This window comes from Leucoraja erinacea, chromosome 9 (genome assembly GCF_028641065.1).
Source record: "Leucoraja erinacea ecotype New England chromosome 9, Leri_hhj_1, whole genome shotgun sequence".
Lineage (NCBI taxonomy): Eukaryota > Metazoa > Chordata > Chondrichthyes > Rajiformes > Rajidae > Leucoraja > Leucoraja erinaceus.
In genome coordinates this window covers 50,516,104-50,536,446 of record NC_073385.1, presented here as the reverse complement: position 1 = coordinate 50,536,446, position 20,343 = coordinate 50,516,104, and the positions used below count along the sequence as shown (strand labels likewise).

The window sequence follows — 20,343 nt, the reverse complement described above, 5'->3', positions numbered from 1 at the left end:
GTCATTTTCTTTTGATTTTTGAATTATTATGCACATCTATAACCTACACAAGTGTCAATGAAATGAACTATACCAGCGTAAATTGAAGGAAATATGCAGGTGACAAAATTATGTTTCAACAGCACAAAAGCAGATGAAAATAAAAAGGCAAGCAACATAAACACATTTTCAATGAAAACAGGTCATGAAACAAGACTTTTATTTAAAATCATGGGAGGAAAGGAAAGAATAGGAAAATCATTTCTGAGAACAGTGTGGCTGGATTGCAAGTACACATATCAGAATGCAAGGAAGATAAAGCAATTGAGAAAGATACCAAAATAAAAACACAATAACAAAGCAGAATGAATAACAAAATCATAAGCGGGTACAGAAGAGATAATTGAACAGTGTGATTGCCTGTGTATGGAGGACCAAATCAAGCTCTTGTAGCCAAAAAATAATAAGGGAAAATGCTGGAAATACTCATCCAGTCAGGCAATATCTATAGGGAGGGAAACCAATATTTAGGGTCGATAACAGGTTCAGATGAGCCAATGAAAAGTCATTGACCTGAAATTATAATTTTGTTTCTCTCTCCACAAATGATGTCTGACTTGCTGAGTATATTTATAGCCTTTTCTGAATAAATTTCAAATTTCCAGCATGTACTGTTTTCTTTTTGCTTTTTGAGCACAACGATTCAAAACAAGGAATATGTTTTGAAAGGTTATCCGGACAAATTTACAGCCTCAGTTCCCAGACCACACAACAGTCTGCAATGCATTCAGCGAATATTTTTGTGTTGTATTAATGTCTTGTGTTAAACAAAGCTGTGCAACTGAAGCTCACGTTAGAGTTGCAAGGTGCCTGGTAGAAATGTTCTTCTCCCATTCACACTCAGTGAGGGGGTGGGGGGGGGGGGGGATAAAAACACTAAGTCCATTTAATTAATAATAATCTATAATTAATCAAGTCAATCATTTTTGAAATTAATAAATCTAAAACAATGGACTAGTACAAGAGAGGAGACTAGACTGACAAGGTGATAAGGACAAAGAGGGTTAAATCAAACAGTTGTGATCTTGGTGACATCGATCAAACTCAAAAGTAATAAAAGTCTAAGCAGCAAGCTACAACTTAAAGTTTATTCTTAAAGTTAGACTTTTAAGCTGTGAATATTGTTTGCATAATCCTATTGTGCATTTCACTCAATAGTAAAACATTGATATTAATTTATGTAAAAGCAAAGATATTTCATTTAAGTATCGCTCCTGCAAATCTTTATCTCAAATCTAATTGATTTTGATGCAAAATAAGTACATAAGCTAATTCATTGTATACCCATTCTGCTGTATGGCTGCAGAAAGCATTTGAAATAAAACAGTGTCAATATAGAAATTCGGCTATGTTGCAGTACCATCTGCTGATTACTGCATGAATGTAGTATATTTTAATTTTGGCAAGTGTATTTTCCCCTCAGGAAATTTAAAACAATAATGGCAAACTTTCAGTTATCCCTGGAATATTTTTGAAACTGAACAGCTGAATAAGTAGTTTACTTGTTTTTGTCTGTTTTTATTTCATTATTCATTTAGTTAAGCATGAAAACGATAAGGAGTTTTGCATGAATAGAACTAAATGGTTATTTTGGAAAGTAGGCAAAAGACAATAGAGGTGCAGGAGAGGGCCATTTAGCCCTTCGAGCCACTGCGATCATGGCTGATCAACCACAATCAGTACCCCGTTCTTGCCTTCTCTCCATATCGCTCGACTCCACTGTCTTTAAGAGCTCTATCTAACTTCCTCATGAAAGCATCCAGAGAATTGGCTACTGTCTTCTAAGGCAGAGAATTCCACAGATTCACAACTCTCTATCTCTGTTCTAAATGGCCAACCCCTTATTCTTAAACTGTGGCACCTGGTTCTGGACCCCACCTTAATAATCTTATATGTTTCAATAAGATCCCCTCCGATCCTTCTCAATAGTATATACAAGCCCAGTCGCTCCATTCTTTGGATGCGAGTGATGACTGAATGCCATCACTCATATTATAAGCCATGAGAGAAGATAAAATTCAGCTGAAAAATATCATTTGAATCCCAAACTCCCTGAAGCTTTCTCCATTAGTCAGTAATTTAGACATAAAGATTATGATCTTAGAGATAATAAATCATTGCCCCAAACTTAATCTATTTATCTGTCCTGAATAGATAGTCTAATATTAACAATAATGAAAGAGTGATAGAAATCCATGCATTTATTTAGTGATAACCATGGCGTAATTGGTCATTCCATTTATCTTACTCTAAATTGAATAGAATTTAATTGAAGAATTAAGTCTGAAGAAGGGTCTTGACCCAAAACATCACCCATTCCTTCTCTCCAGAGATGCTGCCTGTCCCGTTGAGTTACTCCAGCTATTTGTGTCTATTTTAGGATTTACTATGAATCTATTTAATTTGCTATTTACTAAATAGCAAGATGGCTAAACTCTTTCTAATCCCCACCGGATTACAGACTGCTCTGAAAGGAGGAATTTTCTGTTCCAATATTTAATTTTGATATTTAATGTATTGGTAAGATTCTTGATACTTCAGCTGAGTAAAGCTTGCACAGAGCATAAACATAGGCGGATTGGCCTGTTTCTGTGCGGTAAACCCTAGGTAAAGCTGTGAATAGCAGCTATACATTTGGAAATTACGGTTTGAGCAAATGTTTGCTGAATAAACTGATTCAGTCTTGTCCGCACTGCCGCAAGAAGAGAAAAATATGGGGAAACAAAACTTTCTGCTTGGTTCTGCTGCCATTCAGTGGACAGACTGACTGGGCACCCGTATGGTGAAACCTTCGTTCCAATACTGAAGATAGACACAAAATGCTGCAGTAATTTGAGTCTGAAGGATGGTTCCAACCCGAAACATCAGCTATCTTTTTTCTCCAGAGATGCTGCCTGACCCGCTGAGTTACTCCAGCATTTTGTGTCTTCGGTTTAAACCATCATCTGCAGTTCCTTCTATCACATTTTGTTAGCTCCAATGCCTTTATGCTATCAAACATACATCATCCAAATCCATGTGTACGAGTGAGGCTGTCAGCAATGAGTCGATTACTAGAAATTCACACCCGTTCAGTACACAAACAGCAGTAGAGGCTACACATTCTGCTCCTCTTCTTAAATTTTGTTTCATTGACAACTGTTTTTTGCAACTATCCAGGGAAACATTTATAGCACATCTTAAAATGGGCAATGACTAAAGTCTGAAGACAGCACAATGAGGAACCTAGACTTGCAGCAAACAAAACCAAAGTATTCCTTTTACATTGTTCATTGGCTGTGGTTAAGTGGTCCTGTGATCTACAAATTCCAGCTTCTCCTGCCCCATGCCTCAACTCTTGGGGTGTACATGCACATGCATCATTTTATCTTTAATTTGCTTACTTAGATCCACTTCAGTCCTGTGAATTCTGAGCTGTCCGATGAAGCTAGTATGGGAACCTCATACTGATACAGGTAGGGCAGGAGAGGCAGGCATGCAGGTTATAGCAGTAGAATGAGACCATTTGGCCCATTGATTCTACTCCGCCATTCAATCATGGCGGATCTCTGCCTCCGAATCCCATTTTCCTGCCTTCACCCCTTGATACCCATTCTAATCAAGAACTTGTCTATCTTTGCCTTAAAAATATCCACTGACTTGACCTCCACAGCCCTCTGTGGCAATGAGTTCCACAGATTAACTACCCGCTGATGAAAGAAGGGTGTTGTTTGGGTGTGCTCCTTCATATGTGGCATCTGTGGGCTCTCAATAAATGAAACAAGATTCTCATTACCATCCTAAATAGTCCTCCAGATTCTTCAGGTATGCAAATGTCCTGGCCTGCACAACGTATCTAACTGAGTGTAATTAAGGGCTGGATGCTGGGGATGTTGACTGGGAACAAGATGTTGACTTGCTTTGCCTATCCCACTACTGGATTTGGAGGTTTCTACAGAGATAGTATTGTAGTACCTCTCCAGTGTTTTGAAGAGCCTGCTTAGGTAGTCAATTTTTTAGAAGAGTATTGGGGGGACAGGCATCAATACTGGTGGAAAAAACCTGAGTTTTTGTGCCTGGTACAAATTCTGAATCTTCAGGCATTGTTTTCCTCAGTTGATGCAATTGCACATTTCCTTGTTGATGTCTGCTTTAATTGAGAGGCATCTCCCATGTTATGGACAGTAGTTTGCCGGTTGCAGGTCTGATCATGGGGACACTGTGATTTTGAACAGATCTAGTTAAGGACCTTTGTTTCACTGATGCTTCTTCAGATGTTCCCATGAAAGAGTCAATGATGAGTTAAACTTGGTCCCTGAACATGCACAAATGCAAGTATCATCAGCATTGAGACTCTTGATTGCCGAGGTTGGAGTTCTGATACTGAGGTGACACAGGCGCAGCAGTTTCCCATTTGGTCAATACATTAGTTCCACTAGTGCAACATTGCAATGGAAACAATTGACAAAAGTATTGAGGTGATCATGCCACCTTACTTGACACCAGTCTTCAGTGAGATTGGATCCGTCGTGAAACCAATAATTAAGATCACACTTGCATGACATCAGATGTAAGATTAAAGACATTTCTATGGGCAACCAAATTTGGAAACAGAACTCCACAGTCCATCTGGATTAACACAGCCAATGGCTTTTGCAGTTGAACAAAGCAATGTAAAATAAGTTGAGGCGATTTCCTGCACCTCACTTGGTTGTTGCACAATAAAGGCATAATTCTACCTCTGGATGAACTGAACACACACAGACAAGTTCCAGGTGCGACAGAGGTTTACCTGCATCTCTTCCAACCTCATCTATTGCGTCCGCTGCTCTAGATGTCAGCAGATCTATATCGGTGAGACCAAGCGGAGGTTGGGCGATCGTTTCGCCGAACACCTCCGCTCGGTCCGCAATAACCAAGCTGACCTCCCGGTGGCTCAGCACTTCAACTCCCCCTCCCACTCCGTCTCCGACCTCTCTGTCCTGGGTCTCCTCCATGGCCATGGCCACAGCGAGCAGCACTGGAAATTGGAGGAACAGCACCTCATATTCCGTTTGGGGAGTCTGCATCCCGGGGGCATGAACATCGAATTCTCCCAATTTTGTTAGTCCTTGCTGTCTCCTCCCCTTCCTCAGCCCCCCTGCTGTCTCCTCCCATCCCCCAGCCTTCGGGCTCTTCCTCCTTTTCCCTTTCTTGTCCCCGCCCACACCGACCCGCACCTTTAGACCATCTGATGAAGGGTTTCGGCCCGAAAAAACCTATTTCCTTCGCTCCATTTAAAGGAGTTTCTCCAGCTTTTTTTTGTGTACTCCTTTAATTGTTATGTATTTAAAGGGCTTTTTACTTAAGTTATTTATTTTGCCAAGCCAGACAGTATGTGAAATTATAGATATTTCTGTACTGAATTTCTTTGAGAGAAACAGATATAAATAACCATGGTAGCTTTTGTTTGAAAACAGGGTCCAGGGAACTGTTCTGCTGAGTTATGCAGAAGACTCCTGCAAAATCTAAAACCCATTAACGTTTTGGAAAACAAGCACATTTCCATTACTGAACCATCAATATTGTTTCTGCACTTATTTTGTACCATGCATCTTCTGTTGAAAGTTAGTTTATCTATTTCAAAAAAGAGAATACCAAAGAGCATGCACACTTCCTCCACCTCATTCCATCATATGCCCCATCCCCCGAGAGATACAATGATCCTGTAGCCCAGTGCAGTGCCATCTGAACTCGGGAAGAGTTGAATACTCTCCGAATTAGTGACAGACTGCTGATCTCTCATACCAGAATTATAGATCTTATATATTCAAAAGAATGCATTGATGAATGAGATGTATCTCTGGAAATCTTTAAAGCAAACTACAAAATTGCATCAAGATGCCATCCGCAATTAGCTGTGACCTACTGAGGAACATAAAAGCGGTCTGCACCTGATTACTAATTGAAGTAAAAGGACAATGAATTTAAATAACACCTTGACAATTATTGTTTTCCCCAAATAACTGCAGTATTCTTGTTCCAATATCTCCTGTACTATGACTGAGTGAAATGAGCAAACAAGGAGTGTCAGGTAAAGCCATCACTTGTAACCTTGTCTAAACTCTTCATTATTCTGTTCTGTTTTCATAAAACTACAAGCAGAGCCAGCAAAGATAATGTTACTTGGTTAATCTGGAGCAAAAGCCATCCCACGACCGGAGACTGTTATGCAAGACAAAGCAAGGCAGACTGAGAGCAGGAAACCAAAGGGTACTGATTCAAGAGGAACTTTGGTTGCTACCATAAATCTTCTCACCAAGTATGAAGACATTTCAATCCTGGTGCACAAAAGATTTTGAGTAACCTTCGCTTAGCATAATTATGTCACATATCTATTTGTACCTATTGATCCAATAAACTACTTCAGTGTACTGTGAAAATCATTTCATCTGCATTGGTCTACATTGGTTTTGGAATGGGACAACCTCCCGTAATCTCTTGCAATCGATTGTGTTAACAGATATATCGCGTAAAAGACAAGTTTTACAGAGAGACAAAATACTTATTGGACTTAAGTAACGTTTGAAGCTGCAGTATCACTTCCCCCTCCCCTTAATCAATGACATTTTTTAACATAGCAAACTAAGAGTGGTGGTGGAATTTTCCTCTGGCTGCTCTGATTCAGTGAGAGTGTAAACTGAATAGGTTGATTTATTCTGACACAGAAATGACAAAAAAAATGATAAGAGTGACATTTTCATGCTGCATTCGCATTGTCACTAACACACAGCAACCAAAAGAAACCTTGCTCCCTCGCCCCATTGATCAAAGTCCAATATACATCTAGACAGTAATCTCATGTATTTGGCCCAATTTTGAGTAATATCTTGGCAGATCTCCACCATCATTCTTAGATATTTCAAGCTTATGAATGAAAATAAACATAAAAATATTAAAAGGCTCTGGAAACATCTTTTGTTGCATCCAAAATCTGAAAAATGAATACTGCAACTTTAACCGACTGTTTGCCTCTATACAGGTAAATTAGTCACCCACTACCATTAACAAATCTCAAAATTTGATATCCAAATTGCAGACACAGCCACATTTGGGATTTAAAAAAGTGATAAGCATTGCAGAATTCTTATTGGGCTAACTGGTTAAAAACAGAATTACGAAAATATAACTAAAAAGTTGTTGACGGGTTTTTGATCAATTTTCGTTGTATTGGCAAGTTATTCTATTCCATTTCTACAAATTCATTTTATTTAAGTCAAAGGAACAGGGAATGAACTTCAAATCAATATGTGTTGTTATTATATATGGTTAAAGTTGTTTAAAGGTGAATAAAAGAGTTTAGAACACTTAAAATGTTTTTAAAAGAGCTTCAACTTTTTTTCTGTTTCTGGTCTTTTAACATTTTTTAAACATAATTTGCTTTATACTTCCTGCAAGCTGAGCCATGGCTTAAAGAAAATCTCTTAGCACAATGGGTGGAGGTAAATTGTATTGCAGGCCAAACAGGTAGGGCGTAGGGGTGATGCCTGTGACAACACACATACAATAGCTTATGTGAACAAGGGTTGGCAGTAGATGAGCTTCCTGGTAAAATAAGTGATTTACAGTGGGGCCTTCTCCCATATTCCTGAACTCTGGTTAAAACTGAGTTGATTAGCAGACATTTAGAGAGAGGCCATCTCCCTTCAAGAGTTGTAAGTGAAAAGATGAATAATGGACATTAATTTAAAAATGTGAAAACCTACACAGTGCAACAAAGATCTAAATCCATCATGGGCACAATGTGAAACCAACCCTACATTTTATAACAACTAGGAAATTCTCATGTACATTTTCAGAAGAGGGGGCTGTATGAAACAGGCTAAAGCTTCCCCAGGTTGCACTCCCACATAATGCATTTTACAGAAGTTTTTAGGGGGGGGTAGGTAATCTTCAATGTTCATCACTTATAATGTCAATGCTATATCCAAGGTTGCAATTCACCTTGGCTGGCGGATCAAAGCAAGTAGCAATGAAACTAGATATCAGGGAGGCCAATGAAACTGAACATAATGGGCAGCTAATACAATGCCATTGGCTTTTGCCACCATCCAAGACAAATCCCTGTTCTGCCTACATTTGTGTTCAATACAGATACCAATTCCTATTTCTTTTGCCTCCTTACTTTTCTCTATGCATGGTCATCTTCTTTGTTAAGCACTCCTATAGCTGAAGAAAATATGGGTGTATGATTATAAAAGAGACAAACCACCAAAACAAGAGGAATCGGATTCAGAGAGGGCGCTGATTGGCATTTTCAGTTGACTTGAAACGACGGGAACTATGACAGAATTTAGATTGATAACTGACCAGTGATGGCTCTTCTGTTACATGGGGAGTTATTTCCGTTGCTTCCTGGTCTTCAACCTTCCACCCTTCTTTCTGTTCCCTAAGGGAAAGGAGAAAGCACTATCAATCAACATTGCTCTGGCACCTTTGAATATTTTGTGCTTCTACTCTGCAAAAAAAATAAATAAAATTAATTTATAAGGTTTTTGCCATCTCAATACAGTAGAATTGCTCAGACTTCAGGATACAGTTATAATGGAGACAAATAGGATTAATGTAGATGGGCAAAAAGGTCGACATTGACACAAAGTGCCCATTCAGTGCTTGACAAGTCTACTGTATAGCCATGATTTTTTTTATCATATTGCAGAAAGGAGTTCCCAAATAACGAAATCCCAGTGCTACGGAAAGATTGATGTTGAATAAATTGTGTTTGCGTGCAGTTCAGATTCACTTTTTTAATTATATAGCTATCAAAATAAGTATTATTTACTAAAGTTGGCCAAAAATCTCAATTAAAATTGACACTATACGAAAAGAGCCAAAGAATTATCCAAATATCTACTGAATTAAATATTTTAATTTGGACAGTAATTTATTAATGTTCACTATTGATGTCCACTGAATTGAACGCTCATTAGTTGCATCATAAACTCTCAATTAACTTTACAAGAGAAGCCTTTTGAAAACTGAAGGTAGACACAAATTGCTGGAGTAACTCAGTTGGTCAGGCAGCATCTCTGGAGAGAAGGAATAGGTGACGTTTCGGGTCGAGTGCCTTGAAGGGTCCAGAGATGCTGCCTGACCCGCTGAGTTACTCCAGCATTTTGCGTCTACCTTTGATTTAAACCAGCAACTGCAGTTCTTTCCTACACACCTTTGGAAAACTGTTTTTCTCGGCTCCCAGTCTGGTGTCATCAGCACCTGCAAGGGCTAAAGGGTGAACTCCTTCATGTGCTGATGTGATCAGCGTTCATTTAATTAAGCCTCATCAACTCTAATGGTGTTTATCGAAGACTGATGTGAACTGCCCCCTTCTCATATCAATGAGACCATATGTAGATTAGACGAATGTTTCGCTATGTCCACCAAGGGCTGTTGGATCTTCAGATTGCTAACTATTTTAACTACCCTTCCAATTTCCATAAGACCTTTCTGTCCTGGGCCTCCACCACAGCCAGAGCAAGGCCAGATGTAAACTGGAGGAACAGAACCTCATATTCCTCTTGGGTAGCTAACAACTCAATGGTATGAATGCTGAATTATTCAACCTCAAGTAATAACTTCTTCTACCTCCCTTGATCTTTCTCGTGCCCCCACCCCCACTTCGGTGTGCCCATTTCCCCACCATCTCCAAACCATCCCGTGTCACCCAGTTCCTTTCCCCCACCTTTATACGCTCATCTGCCAACCTCAGTCCCCCATTTCCCGTTTATCCCTTCTCTTTCTCTTCTTCTCAGTCCCTTCCACCCATATCTCATCTTTCTGACTTTACATTTTACCCCTCCTATCCTTATTTGGCACAATTTTCTTTCCTTTTCATCTCAAGCCTTTGTCACCTGCTTACCAAACAAATCCCCAACATCTGTATCCACCCATTATTTGCTAGGCTTTGTCCTACCCCACCCTTTTTCTCACATATAATCAACCATCCATCTATCATCTGTCCATGGAACATTTCTGTCAAAGGATGTTTTCAGGTTTAAAATTTCCCAAACATCATTTTAATTAGTGTTTAACAATCAACCTTTTCCTTACATCTATTGCTGTGTTTTGATGATGAATTTACAAAATTCATTGAATTCAAAGTGTGAGTAGTGAAGGGAAGAAACATGAACTGAGTTAAGATGTGATGATGAAGCCAGATGGAGGGGGGGGGGGGGGGATTGATTGATATGTCTACAAATGCAATTGTATTACTCTGTTTTCTTAGTGTCACAACACAGAAAATTGATTAATGTTAAGGGCCTGTCCCACTTAGGCGTTATTTGCGCGTCATTTACGCGACATCATTTACGCGTCATGACACAAGACGCGCATGGTGTGCATTATGCGTGCATGGCGTGCATTTACGTGGTGAGACGTGGTGGTGTGTGCAGTGACGCGCGGTAGCGTGCAGCGCCCCAGGATTTTGGGATTCTCAGAATCCTCGCGTGCCACCTGTGTGACGCACAAATGACGCCCAAGTGGGACAGGCCCTTTATTCAGGGTGCAACAGAATAAAGACCATTTCTAGCAAAGATCTTATAGCGGAGCAAGATAGTTCACTCTTTCTAAATGCAATGGGCTGACATGTAGTACGCAACGGAACGGAACGTGGCCCTTTTGTCATGCTTTTCCGTAACCCGACCCGACCCAACTCAGTGTTGTGGGGGAACAGTTTGTGTTAATAAATTATAATTCTGAAAACGAGGAGAAGATTTTTCCCAAATAACTTTTATTTTTACGAGGATGTTTCCGTAACCGGCTTCCGTCTTCGCAGTAGTATCCTATGGGATCTTTGGTGTGCAGACAGAAGCCGGCTATGGAATTAGGGTCGATAACTGAATCTGCCCATGACCGTACTACGTCTTTTTCATCGACTGATCTATGTTGCTTGCTATAGGATCTTTGATTTTTAGGTCATTTTTAATTAAGCAGTTTCTACCGGTTTCAACAATAATCTTTTGCTTTCTAGGGAAGCAGCAACAATGCCACTGTACACCACATTATAAGGTCCCTCTGCAAAGGATGTTACTACAGTAAGACGCTATATACAAGTTATACCATTCAGGAAATTGAGGTGGGTTTACAGCTGCTAATGGTCAATAACCTAATGTTGACCCACTTTTGACATGAGGAGGAAAGACCAGATCAAGATCTTGTCTGCAAATGTCAGCCTTAACAGAATTTATCACAAAAACTTTTCATATTTAAACCTCACTCTACACTCCTTGACCCCAACTTCTGAGAAAGCCTGGCTCTGGTGCAACTACAAAACTGACCCAGAGTATCAACACTTACTTCTCCTCACGAGTTGGAACAGGTGTTCTTTGCTCATGATCGACTTGTTCCTCCGGCACTACTTGTGCTTCCTTGCTCCGCTTGAAAGCTTCTTGTTGTTTCTGAATCTCCAGTAACTCCAACTACAAGATAGAAACAGCATAGGTGTATATCATATTAAACACGCTGACAAATAACAAATGATTAATCATTAAAAAAAACCAAACAGTATTGGAGGAATTTCTTTGATAAAAAAATATTTTCATTCAATTATTGGACAGGAAAAACTGGCCACATATGCACTATTTAAATGGGATATTCATTCCTTTGGATGTCCCCTTAGCTCAGATGTTTCGCCCCAACAAACACGAATAGACAGGTGAGAGAGAAATTAAAAAAAAAGAACTGGAAACAAGGAAGGCTGAAGCAAGACGTGGGACTGAGTCAAGTGTTGTCATACTGACATTTGGACAATCGGTTCATATTGTCAAGGGAGCAGAGCTGAGACAGCTTTCTCAGCTGAGAACATCACCATCCCTGAACACTGAAGAATGCTGTTAAGAATATTTCAGGATGCAGTACATCAGGGACAGTCTGGTAAATTGAATAAGCTTAAACTCTGATAGATGCAGACGAGGTGATTAAGCCAAAAGGAATTAAAGGAAACAAGTCCATTTAGAGAAAATAATGTAATAGCCACAGAATTAGCTATAAAACAAAACCAATGACTGGAAGGCACGCAAAGAGATGGATAAAAGGCTGCCTCAGAGGATGATCAGGAGAAACAATTCTGGTGAATGACCATTGCAGAAGACCCTAAGTTATGTACTCAGAGAAAAAAAAATCACTGCATTGAGCCCCAACCAAGTTCATCTGGAGCAGTTAATATCCAAATACAAGTAGCGAGTTTTGGAATCTGTGCAACTAACTGTAGAGCAGTGTAACTAAATAGTTAACAAGTCTTGTTTAAAACTGTGTTGTGAATCTTTGACTTGTTTGAAAAATCGTGATTAACAACAAAGTATGATTGTTAAGCAACGTCATTGTCCTGTGTTTATTATCAAGAGCTACACTTAGTTGGCAAGTGAAGCATTTATACAACTTTTTAAAAATAGCAGAACATCCCAAGGCACTGTTGTGACACGTAGTTTGACTGTGAGCCACATCTGAGGGCAGTTTGGGGAATGAGTTAAATATCGAGAGTGTTTTAAAAGAGAAAGAAACGTGGTGAGGTGTGCATTTTGTTGGGGAGGGAATTCTCAAGCCATTATCCTGGAAGTTATAATGCAAAGCTACTAAAGTTGGAGTAGTTAAACTTGGGGATGATCAAGAGGACACAATTACATGAGCACAGGGGGTAGTATCTGTTTCAGGGATTCAAGGAGGTCTCCCATAGCTTGGATAAAGCAGCACTATCAGGAGCTGGCCAAGGAAATCAATGCCAAGAATGAGTCATCTAGGATTTGAGAGCAAGACTAAATATTTCCATGACTGCATGTGTGGTCAAAGTAAATGCACTCCTCCTCCAAACTCTAGCAGCCAAATGCAGTATACACACTCACGCATGCACTCACACGCAACACCTTTCTAAAGTGATCACGGTGGTTGAAGTCAGCAAGTGTTTTGAAAGGGCAAAGATAAAGTGAATTGCAACTGTTTTTTTAAACTCAAACTTGTATGATAGCTGTATGAAAATTCACAAAGATGTAGTGTGACATTTAAATCCAAATACAGGTACACCATCAACTTTCCAGCACACTTGGTTGCAGAGCCTTGATGAATTATTCATCTTGAGGTCACGCCAACAGAGGTCATAATAATAATTCAACAATACACCTCTGACCCACTAATTATACCCCTCCCGTGTCTCTAAAGCACCATTGACTGCAAGGAACGTAACTAAAGAATTAACAATTAACAAAGAAGTAACTCTTTCAGGGCAGAGGCACACACCTTGAAAATGTGCGGCACACACAATGCCCTCATAATTTTTGTTCAAGAAGGAACTGCAGATGCTGGAAGATCGAAGGTACACAAAATTGCTGGAGAAACTCAGCGGGTGCAGCAGCATCTATGGAGCGAAGGAAATAGGCGACGTTTTGGGCGAAACCCTTCTTCAGACTGATGGGGGGTGGGGGGGGGGGGGGAAGGAAGGAAAACCTTCTCCTTCCACTCCTTCCTTCTCCCCCCCACCCCCCATCAGTCTGAAGAAGGGTTTCGGCCCTCATAATTTTGGCTGGATTAAAGGAAGTGCCGGGCGATCAGTTGCTGGAAAATGGGTGATGGACCTGTACTGGATCACAGTGCTCTCACTGCTGTGAGATATAATTTCCAAAATCACTACTCCTTCATCAAAATGGACTGCCAATGAAGTGTGCAGCATAATAGTAATGGACTGCCAAAATTAGATATGTTTATTTGAATGAAGCTGAATGCCTCACTAGGTTTTCACTTACAGTGGTGAGTCTTTCCAGTGCCTCAAACCTTTCGTCCCATGTAGCTGTTGATTTTTCAAATGCCTCATGTCTCTTGATCAGTTTTTCAGTCTCACCCACATTATTGCCCAGATCACGGCTGCTGAGATAGGACTCCTGAGAAATCAGCCACGCTTCAGCAACTGAAGCATCCCTTGCAAACTGACATACTTCCAGCACTAAAAACAAAAGACCAACATGATTTGAAATTTTAATCAGTTAATATAGGTAAAAAAACTTAAATTATGATTTTGTGAATATTCATTTTGATCATGAACACAGAGTAACAAGCCATTAATCGTTACATTACTACAGTAGTATTCTGGAAGCCAAATCTCCAGTCCTTACCTGGTCTGGCCTGTATGCGACTCCAGACCCATAACAATGTGATTGACCCTGAACTACCTTCCACAATAGCCAAGCAAGCCACTCAGTTCAAGGGTCAACTGGGAATGGGGAAGAAATTGTGGCCATGTCAGCAATGCTCACCATCAAAGGAATATAACAACAAATAAGCAGTAGCAAGCTGGGCAAACTATAAATTAATGTAACAGCCATTAACCAGGACTGGGTATACCTGTATTTACTTGTGAAAAAAACTCTTTGGGTGGGTTAGGGTTGTGATAAAAACAAAATCAGGTACAGACTCAACTAAAATTCAAAACAAATTCAAATTAAATACATTTTGGAAAAACTGTGCTCTGATCCATTATAACGTTTGGGTCGTTTTAAGTAATTTACTCTTCTAATTGAACAGAAGATTATTTGATGGATTTATCATGTCTTCCATTTGTTCTCTCATAGTTGTAAAGCAGCCATCTCATGGTTGGCTCAGCAGCCATCCAATTTACACAGCTAAACAGGGCCTTAATTGATTTATCCATTTCTTTTTCCCATCTGTTATTTATTTTGTGGTATTTACAGGTATGCACATATAACTTGTTCCGACAGTGGAATATTGATAATCATGCAGAGATGCTAGGACAGGAGCATAAGAGCAGAAGGAAATCTGAGGAGTGGCTAGACACAAAATGCTGGAGTAACTCAGCGGGTGAGGCAGCAACTCCGGAGAGAAGGAGTAGGTATTGTTTCAGGTCGAGACCCTTCTTCAGTCTGAGGTGTGGCTCATGTGGCCCTCAAGCCAACTCTGCCATTCAACGTGATCATGACTGATCTGCTCCAGGTCTCAACATTTCTGTATTAGTTCCCCAACATTCTCAATTCCCTGATCATTCAAAAGTGTGTCTGGTATCCTCTTTAAGTACTCTCATTTATCTACCCTTCACAAGCCTCAAATGGAGAATGCTAGAAATTCACCAACCTCTGTGAGACGAGGTTCCTACAATCATCATGCCACAAAATGGCAACACTTGTGTACTGCCCAGGTGAGGTCTGCCACCTAATTCTACCAGGTTCTATCCAAAACAAAGCATTTCACTGAACCTACCTCATTAGATTGTGTATATTTACTTGATTTCAATGTTGAAGTGCTTCAGAATACAAAATATTTTAACCTTTTGAATCACATATAAAAATACATAGATTATTTTTATCTCCAATTCTGGATCGAGTTTCAAGATTAAGCCTAACAACCTTGTGCTCTATAAATGCTCACAGCAAAATTAAGTTGAACAAGGAACAAGTTGCTTGAATTGGATTGAAAAAAAGATGGAACATTTTCCTCAACAGCACTACCAATCATTATTGTAACCTCAATTACATGTGGTAGTCATTTTTGAACTGATCATCTTGTGCCATTGCAAGGTGTAGGCAGTTTCAAATTCCTGAGTAGTATAACTGAAGCTTTCTTTTAGTTCAAGATTATGTGATAGCACACTAGGTGGTGACAGAGAGTTTAAAATGCTACAGGAAAATATTCCGCCTCAACCATGTTTTCCCAAATGCTAATAGATTTAAATTGCATAGATTGTCTGGGTAGTTTCAAAAAGAGGGTATGTGGCCTGTCCACATTAGTCTTTTGGTATTAAAATTGTTCTTTCACGCAACTACTGGTAATTCAACCTAGTGTTTAGTGCCATTTGGGAAAAGTGCATGCATCAAATTATGAAGCGATGAAACAAATCGGCCTCAATTTTTCATAATATCTTTGGTTCCAACATTTGACAGGAAACGATATAACACTCATGGATGACATGAGAACTTCCACTGTGGGTATAAATGTGAAATTCAATTAAATTACTTAAGCACTTAAAAAAAAGAAAGAAATTAAGCACTTTGGATGTGTAATCCCAGTTGTTATGCAGTGAAATATAGCAGTTGATAAGGAATGAGTAAGCCTGTTGAAATTTCAATGACATTGGAATTTCTTGATAGACTCTAGATATTCAGCTTCAGTGATAGCTGGAGATTAGTATTGGCTGTAACTCAGAGAGAACTCCTTTGCTGCTTTTCAAAATAGTGTCCAATATCCCACCACATCCACCTGAGAGAGCAGACAAGCTCTAGCATTGCATCCAAAGGACAGCACACACTCAACAGTGAAATGATCTCTCATTGCATTGAAGTGGCAAAGGAGGACTGACATGAGAACAATGTTTCACTTACAGAGGCGTAACCAGTACCAACGTTCATCCCACTTATCCATCATCAATTTTCTGTTCTCTGTAAGTTGTATCAACTTCTCTTTGATCTAAGGAAAAAAATTAGTTTTGTATACGTCAGTGCACATTTTGACATCTGATTTTATAAAATGAATTTTGAAGGTAAGATTATGCTGTGAGACGAAAGTGGGTGCAAGATGCATGCAAGACTATGATATAATCAGGCTTCTTGATGAGACCTGGAACTTTAAGTCTGACACCTTGCAGTAGAAAACACTCAAGCATGACATTTATAATCTATACACAGAAAAGTAAAGAATTTTTGTTTAGTAGTATTAAATAGTAAAGTAGTGCTGGAGCAGCTGAGGTTACTTTTTTTTTTAAATAAGCTTGGCTTATTTCACATCTGCTAGTTTATAAAAAATACATGGACATTACTTTGTCTGTAAGATACATGGAAAAGCAGATGTTGGTTTACAGAAAAAATGGTACAAAGTGCTGGAGTAGCTGAGCAGGTCAGGCAGCATCTCTGGAGAAGATGGATAGGTGATATTTCAGGTGGGGGACCCTTCTTCAGACGAAGTGTCCCCACCCGAAACGTCACTTATCCATCTTCTCCAGAGATGCTGCCTGACCCGCTCAGCTACTCCAGCACATAGTGTTTTTTTAAATAAACCAACATCTGCAGTTTCTTGTATATCACAGATAAATAATGTCAATGCACTTTTATAAACATGCAGATGTGAAATAAGCCTTGAAACCTTATGACAGAAACAAGTTTTAATGAACTTTATTTAGCTTGAAGGGGGGCAATGAAATTAGACGCTGTTCACAAAGTAAATGTTTTGACCAGCATTATCCACCTAGTCGCTTTACTGACACATGTCCACTTCAGGTACATTACATGCATTTCTTATCATTAAACTCTAATATACCACATATTGCTTTAAAGATTATGGATTGATACCACAACAATGAGGCACTAGAAATATAACAATTAAGATAAGACACATGAACAGATAAGGGATGGAGAGATAACAACCATTTGCAGGGATTTGGGGCAGCACAGTGGCCCAGCAGTAAAGTTGCTGCCTTACAGCGCCAGAGAACCGGGTTTGGTGCTGTCTGTATGGAGTTTGCACGTTCTCCCCTGTGACTGTATGAGTTTTTTCTGGGTGCTACGGTTTCCTCCCAAATTGCAAAGATGTACATGTTTGTAGGTTCATTGGCTTCTGTAAATTATCCCCAGTGTGTAGGATAGAACTAGTGTAGTGGTGATCGCTGGTCGGCGCAGACTCGGTGGGCCGAAGGGCCTGCTTCCAAGCTATACCTCTAAACTAAACTAAGATGGGATTAGTTTAAAACGTTTAAAAATTTAATTAGTTTAACAAATTGATATTGTGGGAGAATGAGCCTGTTTCTGTGCTGTACTGCTCCATGTTCTATGCTCTGCAGTATTTTAGCAGCATGGCAGCAAATGAGAAATTTGCTGAATTATTTGGATGTTAGAAAATGGTTTTCCATGCAAAATACTATTTTGAGTTATCTTGATTTAATATATAATTAAAATTATTTTTTCAATGTGGTGATAAACAGAATAATCCAAGAGGTTAGCTGTTAGATATTAAGGACATTTCACTTACAGTGCATTTGGATCAGGGCAAATTGAAAGTCCATCCTATAGCACAAATCAGCCTCTATGTTAAAAAGTGGCATACTGTAGCCTTCACACTCACTGCATATTTTACCATAGACCACAGTCAGTCATTTACTAACAGTGAACGCAGATGATGCACTCACCACAAACACAAACTGCAAAAGTTTACCATGTGTTAGCTTACATCTAGCACCTGTATGTCTTCTGCATGCAATAACTTTCTTTTCTGTTCAGCAGTAAACACAGATTGGTTTGTTCACTCGGCTTCAAGAGCAAATGTTGGAAGATAATCCACTATGCATCAACAAAGAATAACGATAGCAAGTTTGAAATCCATGTAAACATCCTGCCTGTCCTCACCTCATCAGAAGCACGATGTTTGCGGGCTAACATCATCTTGCCCAGGTCAATACAGGACACAAAATTCCTGTTTCTGGCGTCAACTTCTGCTCTGATTCCCTGATGGTATTTCATCAGTAGCTCCACAGAGGAGACATCCCTGTCATTTAACATAACAATTGAACATAACATTTAATTTAGCAAGAACTTACTGCAAAAGTAACATGGAAATAATTAAATAATGTATGTATCCTTAAGTTAACTAATACATTGAACACTGGGCAACTATTCTTTCAGAAAAAGATTAGAATCGTATGCTTATACATTGGGTCAGAATCTTTTGCATCCAATCAATTATTTTTAATTTTTTAAAAGAGCAAATAATAAATGTAAGCATGCAAGCTGATGAAGATGTATCATGAAGATGCCAGTATGCAATAAAGGTTTGTGTGCTGACAAGGCTCACAAACAGCATACGCCATTCACGTTGAAACCATGAGAGTTGAAGCCTGCTTTGTCACTGTTTCAAGAGACCTCAGTCATAATCACAGTGTGCTGCTATGATGTGCAAGGCTTCCATTGTTTTACAAGTAATTCACTCCCAACCCTTGTCCTCAATGCCCTTTCTCCACAGTGGTCCCACTCATAATTCCCACTTCTGTGGGATCCAACCAAATGAGACTTCACACCCAATATCATGTCAAAACCACCATTCCTTTCCTGGGTCTGTTTAATTTCCTTCTGATTCCTGCCCACACTTCCAAACTGCTTCTATCAGTTTGAGACATGACTGGGCATTTAAATGAACTAATTCCCAATTCTACCTGAAAATGGGCTCTAGTGCAATCTGCCTCATACTCCCTCGTGATCCCTAGGTTTACAATCCCAGTAACTGGCACCCCCACCCTCCCACCTCCCCCGACTGCTGAAGATCCACCATCCTTTTACATATCCTGCCCATGCACCTGCACCCTTATTCCCATTGTTAATGTCTGGCAGGATCCTATTGTTGCTAACATTCCTGGGCTTGATCCTCCCTATATCCACCGGTGTTTTTGCTGTTGTTCCTGCAAGCCCCTGGATCCCAATAAACGGCAACTTCTTTGTTAGCTCCACACAGGGAAGCCTCTAAGAGGAAAATCCCTTCGGCCTATCTTGAGAACTAAAGCAGCACATTTCTGTAGACATTTGTCTCCTGACACGTAGCCAGGGATGTACGACTAACAAGGGCACTACAGAACGATGAATGAGCCACACTTTATGACTGCATGTTACCTGTAGCGGTTAATTAAATTTATTTTTTGTTTCATTTAGAGATACAGAGCGGAAACAAGCCCTTCGGCCCACCGAGTCCACACTGATCAGCTATCTCAGCACATTAACATTACCCTACACACACTAGGAACAATTTACACAGATACCAAGCCAATTAACCTACAAACCTGTACGTCTTTGGAGTGTGGGAGGAAACCGAAGATCTCGGAGCAAACCCACACAGTTACGGGGAGAACATACAAACTACGTACAGACAGCACCAGCAGACGGTCTCTGGCGCTGCAAGCGCTGTAAGGCAGCAACTCTGCCGCTGTGCCGCTCTTTTACCTTTTACCTAAGACTAATTACCTTAGTCTTTCAATACATTGTGAAATAAGAATGAATTGTACATCTCTAGCTTCTTTCATGATGTTATTCAAGTGCCAATAGCAACAAAAAACGATGAAGATCTAAGATGGAAAATATCATACAAATGGAACTTTATCTATTGGGTTTTCTGCACTCTATCTCTAAATTAAATGAAAAATAAACTAAAAACCATTTAAACGTACCATTAAACAATAATTTGCCTCACAGGAGTTAAACATCATCTTATTTCCAGATTAATATTGTCTTTCTCTCATCATTGCTGGGTCTAAATTCTTGAGCCTCAATTCGTTGTTGGGGGGACCTTCAGGAGAAGATCTGCTAAAAGGGGTTCGACACCCTC

At 39.7% G+C, this 20,343-nt stretch overlaps 1 protein-coding gene across 3 annotated transcripts in view; it reads right to left on the bottom strand.

Annotated features, from left to right (window-relative positions):
* Positions 1 to 20,343, bottom strand: part of LOC129700363 (spectrin beta chain, non-erythrocytic 1-like) — a 199,973-nt gene that overhangs the window by 31,704 nt on the left and 147,926 nt on the right. For all 3 annotated transcript variants that reach the window (XM_055640786.1, XM_055640785.1, XM_055640787.1), the window contains 5 exons: positions 18,381 to 18,519; positions 16,368 to 16,452; positions 13,785 to 13,981; positions 11,350 to 11,471; positions 8,368 to 8,446 (listed from right to left, as the gene is read on the bottom strand). In XM_055640786.1, the coding sequence (XP_055496761.1) occupies positions 8,368 to 8,446; positions 11,350 to 11,471; positions 13,785 to 13,981; positions 16,368 to 16,452; positions 18,381 to 18,519 (622 nt within the window). The remainder of the gene's footprint in view (positions 1 to 8,367; positions 8,447 to 11,349; positions 11,472 to 13,784; positions 13,982 to 16,367; positions 16,453 to 18,380; positions 18,520 to 20,343) is intronic.